Source organism: Ctenocephalides felis, unplaced genomic scaffold (assembly GCF_003426905.1).
Source record: "Ctenocephalides felis isolate EL2017-DRISC unplaced genomic scaffold, ASM342690v1 CF-g0.4_SCAFFOLD_01492, whole genome shotgun sequence".
NCBI lineage: Eukaryota > Metazoa > Arthropoda > Insecta > Siphonaptera > Pulicidae > Ctenocephalides > Ctenocephalides felis.
The window spans coordinates 18050204-18066885 of NW_020537646.1; the positions used below are offsets into that span (position 1 = coordinate 18050204).

At 28.1% G+C, this 16682-nt stretch overlaps 1 protein-coding gene across 1 annotated transcript; it reads right to left on the bottom strand.

Moving 5' to 3' along the window:
• Positions 1–1834: 1834 nt before the first annotated feature.
• Positions 1835–16186, bottom strand: LOC113370950 (eye-specific diacylglycerol kinase-like). Its single transcript, XM_026611617.1, has 3 exons — positions 16110–16186; positions 6991–7132; positions 1835–2089 (listed from the first exon to the last, which is right to left on the bottom strand). The coding sequence occupies exons 1-3, from the start codon at positions 16184–16186 to the stop codon at positions 1835–1837; spliced, it is 474 nt and encodes a 157-aa protein (XP_026467402.1).
• Between the last annotated feature and the right edge of the window lie 496 nt (positions 16187–16682).

Genomic DNA, 16682 nt, shown 5'->3' on the forward strand with positions numbered 1-16682 from the left:
GACCAAATGAAGAATTTATTAAATTTTTGGGAAAGCCGATTCAGTGGGGTCCGAGATACAGAAAAAAACTTAGAAAAATATTCTTTGGCGGGCAAAAATGATCATTAACAAATGGTTATAAAATTATCAGATATTTTATAGAGATTTGCAAAATGAGTGCTGATTTTGTTTGAGTTATGTAACATAAATTCTAGTTTACTTCGAAATTTTTACATTTTTTTTTCAAAATTTTCAGAAATATACAAAGTTTCAAACTTTAAATGCAAATTTTAAATTCACAATGCACTTTGAAAATGTATATTTCATATGCGTATTCCATTTTCGTAAGAAAAATATCATCAGATGGATTTGTTCGGCATCTCTTGTTAATGTAAACATTCTTAAGTGTCTTATGCAATAAGATATTTGCTATACCATAAATGAGCGGTAAAATATATAGTATTTATTTGAAAATATTTAAAACAATTGCTATTAATCATTGATATTTATGGTTACTGATTTTTCACATCAGAAATTTAATTCTAGTAGTTCAAGCAATTTGACTTTAGGCACAATGGCATGCACCACTAGTTGGAGGTCAAATTGGACATTTAGGGCCGGCCCCATATTCAGCTATTCAAGAATGTACTAAACTCAAGATTTCAAACTAGACTCATAACTTAAAGTTATTTAGTTTAAAAGACATTACTTTTGAAAACCACTAGTTTATATATATATATATATATATATATATATATATATATCTACATATATATATATATATATAATATAGTCGGGTTTTCCTTCCTCACGATTTAACTCCAGAACGCACGAACCGATTTCGACAATTTTGCATTCGTTGGAAAGGTCTCGGGCTCCGCAAGTTTTATAGCTAAAATTAGTGGTGCATGGCATCGTGCCCTAATGCAAGTTGCTGGAACTTCACGCACTGTATTTAAAAATTCGAGTAGTGACATTAGTGAGAATTATCAGAATTATGCTTGGTTAAGACAACGAGCAATTCTTGCCGCCAAGAAATATGATGTACACGCACTGAATTTCACCATTTAATCAAAAATTGCTGGCGATTTGGTGACATACCAATGATTCCGACTGGTCTTCCGTTTGACTTCAAACGATTGCAATTTCCAGTTCGCCTTGCGTTTGCAATGAAATTAACAAGTCGCAAGGCCAATCGCGTTGTGTTTGCGGGATAAATTTCAAATAGATTATTTATAAAATCAGTGTTTTTCACATGGGCAGTTATACGTTGCCTGTTCACGAGTTAGAAAACCATCCGCTTTGCTTGTGTTAACGCCAGACCAAAAAACAAAAAATGTGGTTTACCAAAGAGCACTTCAATGAAACGGATAATTTGCGGATTCACTTTCATTTACTTAGAGAAGTTCAACTAAAAACACATTCATTTTTGTAATCGAAATAAATTCATTACTGTTGTGTAATAAAATCAAATTTTTCCTTTTCAAATATAAAACAAACAAAAAATTTCGTCATCTTTCTCACGAAACCATCTGGTGGCGAAACGGAGTTCGTCGGGTTTGCTAGTTTATTTATATATGTGCGTGTGCTTGTATGTGGGCGTGCAGAATTCAGAATTAATAACGTTAAAATAAGACCCATTTTGAATTATCGATCCTGATACTTTGTTCACACGCAATATAAACGCATGTTGTAAATACGTTTTGAATTCCACTGTCAAAAATAACGTTTATTGCTATATTTCATAAAAAAAATAATTGGCTTGGCTAGTTTCTTTTAACAAACAAATACAACCCTTAATATAAATCAACATTTTACTAATTCAAAAATACAACAACTTATTAGCGCCTCTCTTTCACAACCTTTTTTCAATTTCTACTGGTGTTATAATTAGAATTTCGCTCACCTTGCCGCATTGTCTGCATTTTCCTTTCTCCGTCCGCCGATGCACCCAGTGATGGTGCGTGCACGTCTGTTCACGGTATTGCCTGACCCCGACATCTCGGAAGGTCGGTTTGCATTGGAAACGCGCCCGTTCGTTGAGAGCGCTCAGGCAGCCTGCGTGCGCTATCACCTTGCACGCCGAACACTTCAACCGAGGTCCGTGCTTCTGCAATAATAAATAAATAGAAATGTAATTTAGGTATTAACAGGCTGGTAAATAGCTTTGAGAAATAGGTAAATCGATTTTAACGCGAAACAACACAAATATTTGTCGAGCGTTGTTTGGGAATTTCTAATCAAACTGTGTAGTCTTGAGGAATAGTTGTTGGAGTGGGTTGGAATTTACTTAACACTTTATCGATTGCTGGCATAATTGAATGGGTTTATCGTATACTACGGCTTATCGGTCATTAAAGTGGCACTTACGAATTCGGTGTCAAAACCATGAGCGCTGGATGGGACATTAAATATAACTAGCACGGGCTACAAATTGATGAAGAACTTTGTTTTTGATCTTCTGTAAACTTTCCTATTAGTTATTATTGATAATATGTCCCAGAATGCATCATTGGTAGAACTGTGTAAAGTATAGCGGGACTTAAAAATCCACGAGTAAAAAGTCTACCATTATTTCAAAAACAAGAAAATTATAAAAAAATAACGATGTGTGTAACCAGCCATTACCTAAATTCTTACGATGTCGCAATCAGAAAGTGGAAAGTACAAGTGAAGTTGTAAAGTAAAGTTGTATCAATATTCCAAACAAAAGTACATTTGTTATTGGTAGTTTTTTGGTTTTCAGTTATTTCATTTAGTTTATGACACCTGAATGTAATTTTTATGTATACGCCACTCAAATGTTTTTTAAGATGTATTGTTATTTTCAAGTTTGATTCAATTGCGTAAAAAGTCTAAGCTCTCTGTTGAATATAAGTTGTTACTATATAAATCAATTATTAAACCAATCTGGACCTACGGAATTGAGTTCTGGGGATGTGCTTACAAATCAAATATAGCTATAATTCAGAGAATTCAGTCAAAAATTTTACGTACTATTCTAATTCTCCGTGGTACGTGACAAATGAAACCATTCACAGCGACCTCAACATGAAAACGGTGCATTTAACGTTCAAAGAATTCAAGGAAAAATACAAACGCAAACTGGAATCACATTCGAACCCATCAATAGTTGACATTACTAAACCTTATGGCATAAGGAGATTGAAACGACAATGGCCTTTAGTCTTAGATTAGGTATAATATATTATTATCATATTAATTGTTAAACTGAGAAGATCTCATTGGAGTTCCTCTTAGGTATCGCTCTTGAATATTGTCAATTTAGCTCATAGGAATCTTTATGTATTTCTGATTGCTAAATAAAAAATAAAAAAAACATAAAAAAAAGTTTCATTCAATAGCTTTTTTATATAAAAGTTTACATGTAGATGATGTAAAAAGGAACACCTAAACCCTTACACTAACAAAAGTAAATATTAAGAAAGTAGTAAATAATTTAGTAAATTAGTTAGAAAAAGAAATTTTTTAAGAGATAAATCAAATTATTAGCTATTCTAACTCTGCTGATTAATATTTCGGATAGAATACCAGATCAAGGTTATTTTGTACAGAGTGAATCTTTGTGAAAAATATACCCATGAATTTTATGTAAAACCTCTTTAAAATTGAAATTAAAAAGATGAAACATTGAATCTGTTTGCTCTCTGGTTATCTTTTTTTACCTCGACTAGGGAGTAAAAAGTGACACGTGACAAATTTTAGAAAAATAGTAAAATAACATTTTACTATACTCACAAATTAACTGTGAATTTAACTAAATTTAATATAATATTTTTAACGTGTTATGCGTTTACTTATTTAGTTTAGACAGTATAATTAATGAAAGCCAATTTGAGCATTTGGACTCAGCCTCACCCTACAGTGATATCAATTTATAAAATTTGATGAAACTGAACGTGAATTGCATTTTATTTTATTAAATATTGCAATTATATAGAGGAACAACGAGTTTCATATAAAGGATTTCAAATATTTGAAAAAAATGTAGCTCTTTTTGTGAAAACGTTGACAAAAGATCAAATTTTGGCCCACATATACTTTTACCAATTTTGGTGTCTTAAACATACTTTTAACAATTTTGGTGTAACACGATTCAGAATGACTTGGGGCAAAATTAGCAAATCCAGCTTTCTGGCAAAAATAAACTTCTTTATAAAGTTAAATAAAACTATTAATATACGAAAATACAACAAATGATTAGAATTAGCGAATAAATTACAACGCACCTATTCCAATTAATAGTTACGTGAAAGTTTATACTAGACTATTCTAGTCTTGCTAATTTCATCGTAAATAATATTTAATTTACCAAACACAAACATTATCAATTATTCATTTGTACGCCGGAGACTCTAGTTATATTTAATTATTAATACTTCAACAATATAGCTGAAAATGTATCATTCAAAGGTCAAGTTTAGTTTCTAATTAACTAAAGAGGACAGTGAAGAAAACGTTCGATGTTCATAAATAAATAAGTAATGATGCGGAATACGATGCCAACATTGATTTCGACTACAACGTGGAAAATTCATTTCGTTCACAATCAAAGATCACAATACATTGAGTAGTAGTTTCGGTAATTGCCAATCACACTGTGGGTATTGCCAAAATATCTTTCCTTTCAATAGTCGGACCTTTACTGTAGTTGATATGTCAAGCTATTTCTTCTAGGTCCATTATGTGTTTTTATTGTATTTTGTTAATCAGCAAAAAACAGATAGGAGACAAATTGAATAGAGTCGAAAAACCAACTAACATGATAATAACGAGAAACTGAATATAATAATTTTTTACAGAACTTTTCTGTCACGATTTCTGTTTGTGATAAAAGAGATTAATAAATCATTATATTTTTTTTTGGTTAAATTTATTACATTTATGTTTTTTTTAAATAAACATAAAATTGTACTTTTTGAGAAATAGAAGTCAATAAGTACCTACACTATGACAGTTACATTTATTAATGTTTATTTTAATTGTCGACACAAACATTTCATTAAATTAATGCTTAAATTAATTAAAAAGCCCAATGAAAATAATTCACGCTAATAAAACCAAACGACCAAACAAAATTATTCAATAGATACATTTAACTGTTTACAAAATAAATCATAATAAATTTAGAGAACGTATTTTTTATTAGTAGTTTAATTACCTTATAAGCAAGTACATTAGTCACCACAAAACGGTTAACGAGTTTATTTTAATAGCAATAATCCATCATACAATTTTTCAAAAATATATTTCATCATAACGCAAAGCACAAAAGTACTATATTACAGTATTTTCCTTCAGTTTTAATACTCAAACGTCTCGAACGAAAAAAAGCTCACATGCTTTTAAAAGCTTCCGCCAAGATAAATCTTCTGGGTTCTTATAAAAGAATTAGAAACCGAATATATACAACACATGTATTTATTTATTTTGCTCATTCTGATATAATGGTATTTTGGTAAACACAAATATTTGTGTAGGATCCCAGGTTGTGGGGAATTATGAAAAAATAAATGCGGAATGATAGATATAAGGTATTATAATTGTATTATGTATGTTGTCTGAAATAATAGAGCAATAAATATTGTAGAATAACGTTTTTTTCCTTCGTTAAATTAATTGTCGTTATAATATTCAAAATTGTTGCTATACTATAGTATAGAAAACGTATTGCAACTTGAAAACGTATTTATTTTCTATTGTTAATACTTTTCATATTTTAAAGCAAATTTGTTTATATAAATAATCACTGGTTGATTATCAAAATTGCGTGAAACAACACCATAATATAATTTTTGCTGCCCATGAATAATGATTAATTATTAACCAAAATGGAATAGATGAAACTTGATTTGATTATATTAATCCATGTTGATAATATGTATTGATTTAACGATTAACTGTAAATATAAAAAATTTAAAATAGTAACGAAGGCCTCAAAATGTTTTTTTTTAAAAAGAACTACTATTTTTGTTGGCGTCTCGACAACTACTTATGTTCATTAAAATTTACCTAAGTCATTGAAATCTGAAAACGAATATTCTTTATAATTCATAATATTAGTTCAGGGCCAATAAACTCAGCTCGACGTTCCAATATAAACTTAATTCGTATTTTTATAAAAAATTAAAAAAGAAAGTAAGTTTTCAAATTTACTTTGAATTTCACCATTTTAATAGTTATTTAATTAAATTTTAATTCCTATTTGAATAGGAATATCTGAAAAAAAAATTACTGGAAGGAGTATATCAATCTGAATAGAAAAATACTGCTTTTGGCAGTAAATCTTACAAAACATAATTTACGTACAAGAATTGAATTAAAAAATCCAATATTGATTTATAATGATGTTCAGGTGCACGAGAAAGCAAATTACGAAAATATGAAAAATATAGAAATAAAATTGAATTTTCCAATAGAAAGATATTTAAGAAAGAAATTGATTAATTAATTAAAGTTCTCTCTACTTGCAAATTTCTCACTGCAAAATATTTTTTATTAAGTACTCATGCAAAGTAATATATTTCAATGTGAATATGTAAGTAGGTATATGATTGATTACCGGTATACCGGTATACCGAATTACCGGTAAACCGCCCGATTTTTCGGCAGTATTTTTACCGGTGTTTACCGAAAAAATACCGATATTTTCGGTAATTTTACATAAGCGCTATTTGATACATAATACACTAAAATTTAAATTTCTCGGAACAAATTTATCTTCAAATTTTATAATCGCATAAACAGCTATATCTTCAAGTGATTCTATAGGATAAACAAATGTCGAATATTATCTCAACTCGTCATTAGTGTCCGGTTTTAAAATAAAAAATTACCGAATTACCGGTATTGAAATTTTTCATCGGTATTGCATTCCCTAGTAGGTACTATGAGTTTCTTATAATTTGCCTTATTTTTTTATTTTCTATTACTTTTAATTAAACTTAAACAAAATTGATATACTATAATAGTTCAATTATCCCACTGACCGTGCAGTCATTGTCAGCCAGGTAGCAGTAGTCCCCGGACACGGAAGTCGGCTGCCACATATGCTCCCCGCTCAGCGCAGCCTCGCCCCAGTCCGGGGTGCTCCGGATGGCGCGACCCGTGCTGCCGTCCCCGGAAGCTTTTCTGTAAAGGAGAGCATTGATTGGATGAGATATTGTAACAGGTTCGAGTCATAAATTTTAAAACAGTGCATTCTCAGTACAATATGAAAATAAATGGATCGAGATAAAAATATACAGAGAGAATAAAAGAAGATTTAGATTTATGGTTAAGTTTGAATGTATTAAGAAATATATGTGTATTCCCAAAATCGAGAGGAAGTGTTATTTATCATAATAATGCATGATCTTAAATTTCAAAATGATATCTGAATGCTAATAGAATATACCCAAATATGAATAATTATTTATTTATTTATTTATTTATTTATTTATTTTACGACAATCGGCTATTATATATATGTTTATTATTATATATAAATAATTATTTTTTATTGCGGTAAATGCATGGAAGGTACATACATGAATAATTTTCTAATCATATCCTTTTATTTTTAACAGAAAACATTATAAATAGCCAATTTTATTATAAAATAAAATAAATTTATAATTTATTACTTAACAATAAAATTCTTTATTTGTTTTCTTACAATATAGTTAATACTTATATACTATCATGTATGTCAGAAAGAAATCATTAAAAAGCTTACACGAATGAAATTATGAGAATGAATTTTGTATGGTTAAATTTGAAAAAAATAAAATTATAACAAATTTACCTCATATTTTAAATAAACATTTGTCAAATATTCTAAATAAATTTGAGTTAAAATAATGATATTTATTATATGACTATTTGTGTTCTCTTTAGGATGATTTAAACTGAATTGTTTATTTGCAGTTTACTTGAATATATGTAATTAAAAATACATGAAATTCAGATATAATTGATAATATTAAAAAGCATTTAGATATAACTGATAATATTAGGAAGCATTAGAAATATTTTTCAGAAGCATTTTAGCAAACATGTGTATTATGTTTTACTTAATAAATAAGTATACATGAATTAATAAATACGTATATTTTAGAATTTCATTTAAATAATGCTTTTAAGTTCTTCATTAGTTTTTTTCATAATCTATTTAATGCCTATATTTTATCATGTATGTCATGAATAAATCTTCAGAAAAAATCATTCAATAGTAATGTGAATAAAATTATAATAATGCATTTGGCATCTTAAAGTTTAATTTAAAAAAAATGCAATGTCAACACTTCATCTCTGCGTATTTAAAATAAAAACTTTAGTTCCTGGTACTTTTTAGAGTATAATTAATTTTTGGTATAGTTACAAATGAATAAATGCTTAGAAAAAGCATAATATAAAATTGAAATTAATATTGATGTTATTGTACTAAATATTTACTTGAGTTGTTTTTAGAATCATTTTATTTCAGTATTTTCTCATCAAAGCAGACTTGTTTGAAATTCAAAAATAAAGAGAATTCATATATGTCTTCTTATATATAAAAATAAAACTTGGGATTATATTAGGTATGCTAAACCCCGAAAATGGCTGACCGATTTGACCAGTTTTATTCTTGAAAAGTTTGCGATAATCCAGAGCTTGTTTGAAAGGTGAAAAATTATTTCAAAATTTCGTTATTAAATATTTATTTATAAAATTAGTAATTTTTTTGCAGAATTAATGTCAACTTATTGAATTTATTTCAATTTATGAAACTGTAGATTGAAATATAGCAAACTCTTTTCATTTTCTCTGTTCTCAAACTATAAAAACTGAAACATATAAAGTTTTAGAATAGTCAACAAGCAGTAATGACAAATTAAATACAAAAGGACAAGTTAGTGACTAATCCTTCGTTGAGAATATGTAATTAAGTTTTGTCAAGAGGCTTAGCATGGGTTGATGGTTCATGCGACAACATCGTACCTTACTTAGAAAATCTTTCAACCGTACTTACACCAGGAAAACAGAAGGATTTGTAAAACTTCAGAAGTTATACAATTTAAAATAATATTATAAAAAATAATAAGGCCAGTAGCACTAGATACAGAAATTTGAAAATGGAAATAGCAACTATGTCCATTTGAGAAGTTTTTATTTATGCTTGATAACAGTTATTGAATATAAGTAGTACCTATTATAGGAATACATAATTGGTAACACAATATAGTGAAATAAAATTTATTTGTATTAGTGCAGACGGTTTTATTATAAATTAATAATTCATTTTGCAAAAAAATATAATAAAATTTCCACTTCAGAGACTATGGTGTAAATATTATTAATTTCATTGCCTTCTTGTCTAGTTATTTATTTTGTATCAGACATTTTTATAAGAATGATAATATCGTAGACAGAAAAAATGAATTTTGATAGAAATTATACATATGAAATTGTAAGTGAAATGTGATTTTAGAAATATGTGTATGCATAATTAGAACAACAATAGTTATGATTGGTGGGGACAACTCGAATCAAAAATATTCATCATGAGTGGTTTTTCTTTGCCATACCACACTACGTGCCCAAATAGGTTATTCGATTAGAGATATCTTTTTGATCTATATATATATATATATATATATATATATATATATATATATGTATATATATATATGTATATATATATATATATATATGTATATTATAATTGATTACTAAATATGATTCGTTTTAGAAAACTGTTGAAATTCAGAAAGCGTGAAGACTGTACCGTTGTTTTGCACGTGCCATTCAAATATGTCACCGGGATTACGACTGTCTCGAACAGTGTACTCATGTTTTACATTAAGAAGGTCGGGTCCAAAATATGTGAACAAGTAAGTAATCTCAAAATACCATTGTGTATAGTTCTCATGAGAACAAGCCGTCGAAATACGGTCAGAAAATACAAAGCTACGAATATATCACACGTACAGTTGTTAAGGAACTTATTAATCACGTTAAACAATAGCTGAAAGTAGTTGGAACTAGCATTTTGCCTTGAGGCAAGTTGCATAAACTTCCCTATACGTATATATAATCAACTTAATTAATTAAAGTTGTCACTAATCTATTTAGATGAAATATACAATTTTTCATTTCAAAAAAATGTTTTCGCTTTTACTAAAAAATAATCGATACGGCTTTCAATTGATGTCTTTCAAACACACTTATACTATCTGTAATTGTATGAATCAAATTAATTTGTTTAACACAAATCATTTCATTCATTTGCTATTTTAAAAAAATATTTTATTTAAGTGTGGACGTCAACTGTAATCAGTAGTACATGCAATACATCAAACAACTACGACACTGTTTCTGACTTGAAATGTATTTTTATAATTCATCATTTGAAAAGTTAATAAAATATTTTATTATAATAAAAATATTAACCCAATATCACAAATATTTATTTTAATTATTTTTTAATATAATGTAGGGCCTATTATACTGAATCATCGTAAAATATTGACCTTGTAATATTTCGTTAATATATGAATTGTTAATAAACAATACATCGGGTAAAGTTAAAAAAAGTTCATTTGCAAAGTTTTCTAGATTTTACTAGTAAGGCTATATAGTAATTTTGGTTAGATGCCTATTGTTTAAAACAATACGTAAGAAAAGCGTAGTGCTCATTGACCTCATACACATGTTGTATTTATTTACTCAAATATTACATATTATTTTGTTCATGTATTTTTGCAGGTTCAAAATGATCAAAAACAGTTTTCATTTTTTGTGAAATTCATATACATTCATAATTTATAAAAATGGTAAACTAGTTTAGCATTAATAAATAATTTTTTAATTTAAATTATAGACAATGCGTTCAAATTATGTTCCCGATCCATAAATTTAGCTAGCATTTTTTCACAAATACTTTTAGTCATGCAGCTGAAAGTACATAATTAATATAAATAATATTAAATAATTATTTGAAAGATTAAATATTGACAAATAATTATTTGAAAGATTAAATATTGTTTCTTTAATATAAAACTAACTGAATACTGTTTTTGTTTTACACGAAATGCAATTACTCAGAAATTGAAATAATATTTGATAAGAGTGGCTAATACAAAATGTCGGTTTATCTTGATCTATAATAATCAACATGGCATTATATATATATATATATATATATATATATATAATTATTAAACTCAAATTAAACATATATATATATATATATATATATATATTTATATATATATATATATATATATATATATATATATATATATATGTACACATCTTGAAAAGTTCTAATTAAAGAAACAGTATTAAATTATAAATACCCAAAAATCTGACCGTGAACCAAAAATTTGCGTGCGCACTTTTCTTACGCAAATTATTCCTTTTTACCTCAAATAATTGACATATTGGCAACGCATTCAAAATATATTTACAATTTTTTGTTCCATTCTAACACTCGCAGGAAACATTTCCATGTCAATAATATATCACGACAATGAAAAATAAAATGAAATATTGTTTCTAGAAAAGTTTTCGCTCAATAAAGTTTAAAAGCAATGCTATAAACTTCAAGATAATACGAAACAGCAGTCGTAAATAATACACATTGACAAAATTGCGAACAAAGACTTATATTTTTAATATAACTGACCAGCCGAATATGTTGCTGACTTAGACAATTTATCACAACGTAAATTCACTGGTGCGTGTTTAATAAAAAAACACAGCCAAGGGAATGAACAATTTACTATATCGAGATGGAAAAATTGAAACGTCAGTCTTCAGACAAAAAGTGATAAAATAAACATAAACGTAGACTCTGAGACAATATTCGATCATATAGATTACATTAATGCACTGTAAAATTGTAATAAGCTGCGATAAAGCTCTTCCAGACACTACTCAATCAAAAGCAGAAGTCTCAAGACAAAATTCGTTAGTTTGAAACTTTGAGAAAGTTTTGCGAGCCTCCAAATATTCAATAGAGTTTATAGAAACTTACATAGTAAATCTAAAAATAAACTTCAAAGTTTAGGGTTAGTTTCAACGAAGAAAGCTTAAGACAGATTTATGGAAATTTGGGTAAAATTTATTAGTATATAATAATCAGTAATTAGCGAAGCATATGTCGGTTACAGGTTTTGCAACACATGTCATTAAATAAAATTCAAAAAAATTAAATTAAAGAAAAATATATATTCTAATATAAAAATTTGGTATTTAGCCGTACATTACATATACATTATGTTTGAAATGTATGAGTTTTTACCTGAGGGTATTAAATAAAATAAATGTATGAGTTTTTACCTGAGGGTATTAAATAAAATAAATGTATTGTAGCTTATAAACAGCAAAATTAATAATATGGCCTGTTATTTTGTAATTGTTTTTTCATTTAAATTATTCCTGTCTTAATTAGTACAAAAAATGAACTTTTTTCGTACAAATGTGAAACTGATAATTTAAAAACGATGTTATTTGGTTGTAAAAGTTCACCTAGTTGCATTTTAGTGATTGCTAGATATCTTAATGAATTTTCACCATAAAAGCTCTATTAAATTATTATTTTCATTATTTTATTTTTGCGCTCTGACATACGTTTGGTTAATTATTTTTTAGTTGTTGATTAAGGTTAAAAAAGCAATCATTTGATTATGATGTAAGTAATTAGATTAAGGTAACTGAGAAGAATTTTTGGTTTTAAATTGATTTATTTGCATTTTATTGTAATAATATGCTCATAAGTGAAAATAAGCTTTGAAAAAAAAAATGTGTTCTAGTAAATTTTAAGACATAATAAGTATACGTAAAATAACATGCTATTAAATAAACTTTTCACTTAAAATTAATTTCTAAATACAATGTTCAGTTAGTACCTTTAGAAGTTGATAAATTGCTTGTAATCAAAAGTGAAAGCTCAAATTTGAAAGATCAAGTAATTTCTTTGCTGCAGAACATTTTAAAACATATCGAGATAACAATAAATAGATGAACTAGATATTGAGAAAAATATGCCTTTAGTTAAAAATTAATTATTATAAATTATATTTCTTCATTAAGTTTGATAGATTAATGTTATTACAGTTGACCGGTATTTAATCCAAAATCATACATCTTATAACATAATAATACGTAGTAAAAAATTTATTACTACGTATTTATATTAATTATTTAATATTTTTTATATATTTTATCCTGATTTATTAGTTGACTTATATTTACTTATAAGTAAAAGTAAACTGTAAAACGATTTGCTGTGCTTTGTAGTACATTATAAGACGTAATAAGAAATCGATAGTAGATGAGATGAACATTTCACTATATTAGATTATTTTAGAACAGCAATCAGAACTAAGAGTTCTATAATCTGTTATGACGGTACTCCATCTCAACAACGTAGCTCTATAGCCAATGGGTGTTGTCTTATTCATATATTTAATGTCAAATAAAATAATACTAACGATAGGCAATTGTTGTTCTTGGTAATGATATTTTTTCTTTTATATCCTATAATCTTTTTTATATATGTTATCCTATTCTATCTATCCTCTTTTTTAGAACTAATTTCTTCATTCTTCTTTATTCTAAACCTTCCTATATTCTAGTCTTGTTCTTTTTCCTGTTCCTCCTGTAATTCTACTTCCTTTTTCTTCTACCTTCTTTTTCCTTCTTCCCTCTTACATCTTACTTCTTACTTCTTCACTCTTACTTCTTACTTCTTCCCTCTTACTTCTTCCCACTTACTTCTTACTTCTTCCTTCTTCCCTCTTACTTCTCCCTTCTTCCCTCTTACTTCTCACTTCTTCCTTCTTCCTTTTTCCCTCTTACTTCTAATTCTATGCAATTCTAACTCAACATCTCAAATATTATTCAATTTCAATCTAACAATACAAATTCTACCTCAGTGCCAGGACTCGATCTGAGAATCAATGGCGTGTAAGTCATATTTTTAACTAGAATTCACATCAAATTAATTTCTATTTACTATTATCTATTATCACGTATATTAGTTGACAGATTGCTCATAAGCAAAAGTGAACCGTCAAACAATTTCTTTTCCATAAGACGGTATATTAAATACGCCCAGACGCTCTTGACAATGACAGATGTCAGATAACGCCGACGCTATAGCTGTTGTTCTGAGTGAGGCCTATCATTGTAGTTTGCCAGAGAATTTCATTAATCATGCAGATAAGACGCGAACGCGGAGCCGAGATTTCGCACTGATGATTTATATTTACGCGTCTCGCAGGTGACAACGCGCCTGGAAAGAGTAGTCGCTAAAGCCGGTAAAGTCGGATTTTGAACAAGTCGGAATATTGAAACCAGATAGACTGGATCGCAATTGACGTAGGAGTATTTGATGTGGAGCAAATTATTTTTGATGATAAGGTATAAATTATCAATTAGATCCAAACTCCTGTCTGCTGATAATGACGCAACAACAGAATCAGAGAAAGCGTAGTCTCTAAATACAAAAGGTAAAGTCCAATTTCGAACAAGTCGGAATATTGAAACTAGATAGACTGGATCTCTGTTGAAGCAGGAGTTATCAGATCCGGTAAAAATTAATTTTAATGATACGTTGATAATTTTAAGGTAAGTTTATATAAGATCGATTTTGTCCAAACTTCTGTCTGCTAATGTGTGACAAGAATAGAATCTGGGAAAGAGTAGTCACTAAATAAAAGAAGGTGAAGTTGGATTTTGAACAAGTCAGAAAATTGAAACTAGATAGACAGGATCGCTAGTAACATAGGAGTTATCAGATTTGGAGCAAATTAATTTTGATGATGTGTAATTTTAAGGTAAATATGTACAAGATCCATTCCGTCTAATCTTCTGTCTGCTGATGTGGCGCACGAACAGAACCTAATGACCAAATGGTCACCAAATGCTAGTATAAAACTCTATATATGGTCAAGATTTGAGCAGTAATTTTTAAGCACATATAAAACCTGTACACTATAATAAAAGTGGAGACTAAAAAAAGGCTGAAATGTGATAGCTTGTAGATTTCAATATAAATCACAAATTTTGTATTTATTCACTTTTTACAGTTGACGAATCGAATTCACTAAAAAACAGATATTTTCAGAAAAATAAATAACGTATTATGTTTTACAATAAAAATCTAATAGATCCGAGAATCCGAGAAATTGTTCTAAGATTATTACGTCAACGAGATTGAAAGCAATAAAATATATGACATGGTATATTAAAGTAACTTCTGTAACATGAATAAAATTTTATAGTTTTGATTGTAAATATACTTGAATCAGGCAAATATTTTTTATCAATTTTATAACAGTCAGGCAAATAATTCTGTTATCGAATTTCCAAGGTAAGGAAAATAACTGCACTCGAAATGATCAATTATGTTCATCGACAAGGTATTGAAAAAATACAATTAAAAATTAAAAAATTAAATGAGAATTGTAACAACATACCATCGAACCGAAACAGAAATGTAATTAATGCGGAAAAAATATTGTTACAAATATAAAGTAGCATGGAATAAATATTTCATGCCGCATAAATTAACTTGTAATTTCAGTTCAAAAGGAAAAAAATTAATTGAATTCTTTGGAAATGATCTATTATTATACCAGTACTGAAATAATATTGAATTTTGATGTAGCAGCTTTTAATAATCGATAATAATAAGTAATATCTTTAAATAAAACAATTATTATTACTTTTTAATCGCTTATGAAAAATCATGTGTCTTTAAATAAATATTATAGGATATAATGCGAAAGAACAAATTCATAATTGTTCCAGGCTAAATGATTAAAAAATATTTGCTATATTTATAATAACTTTATTATGTATGCATTCTTAACACCCTAACTTTTATCATGTAATTATTAACATTAATTCGTTATTTAGCATAAAAATACTTTAATTATATTCTTCATATTTTTTCTGTATTTCGGTTCTGATCATGCCTCATTTTTCCTACTCTATATCTATCTAGGCCATTAACAATTTTATATATCTATCACTATATTCCTAAGATGTACGTCACGGATTCTATTTTTGACACATTCTCATACTCCTAATATACATATAATAATTTTATGTAGTAATTTAATTATTCTACCTATCACGTATTTTAATTCCATTACACCCTTCATATTTTTCCTGAAACTTCAGTCCACTCACGCCTAATTTCTCCATCTCTATATCCACCTAGGCAGATAACAATTTTATATATCTATTACTATATCCCCAAAACATGCTGTCGTACCCAGAATCGAAAAATACCCAGACCTATTAGAGGCTGTAACACGTAGATTTCACCTGTTCGTTCGGTCACTATCCTTTTATCACTCCGACCGTGTGTAGTAATATTAGGATCATGGGCTACGAGTCTACGAGTCTACGGTGCTACGAAGTACTCGACCTAATGCCTCTGGAACCTATTTTAGCATCCCGCTCACAAGATAACCTTATGATAAGCTTCTTACGAGATTGTACAATGTTAAGAGGAGATGTAACAGACTGTATATTGCTGAGTGAAAATGTAATGTTGCGACTAAAACAAGTGTTATATCGGGTTTTAAAAATTATTCTCTGGGGTAAATTTTACCATGATAAATGTTTTTTAATACCTTTCAATAAAGTTCTGTGAGAAATTTTGTAAAAAGGTGAAAGTTTAAGTATAATCCCACAA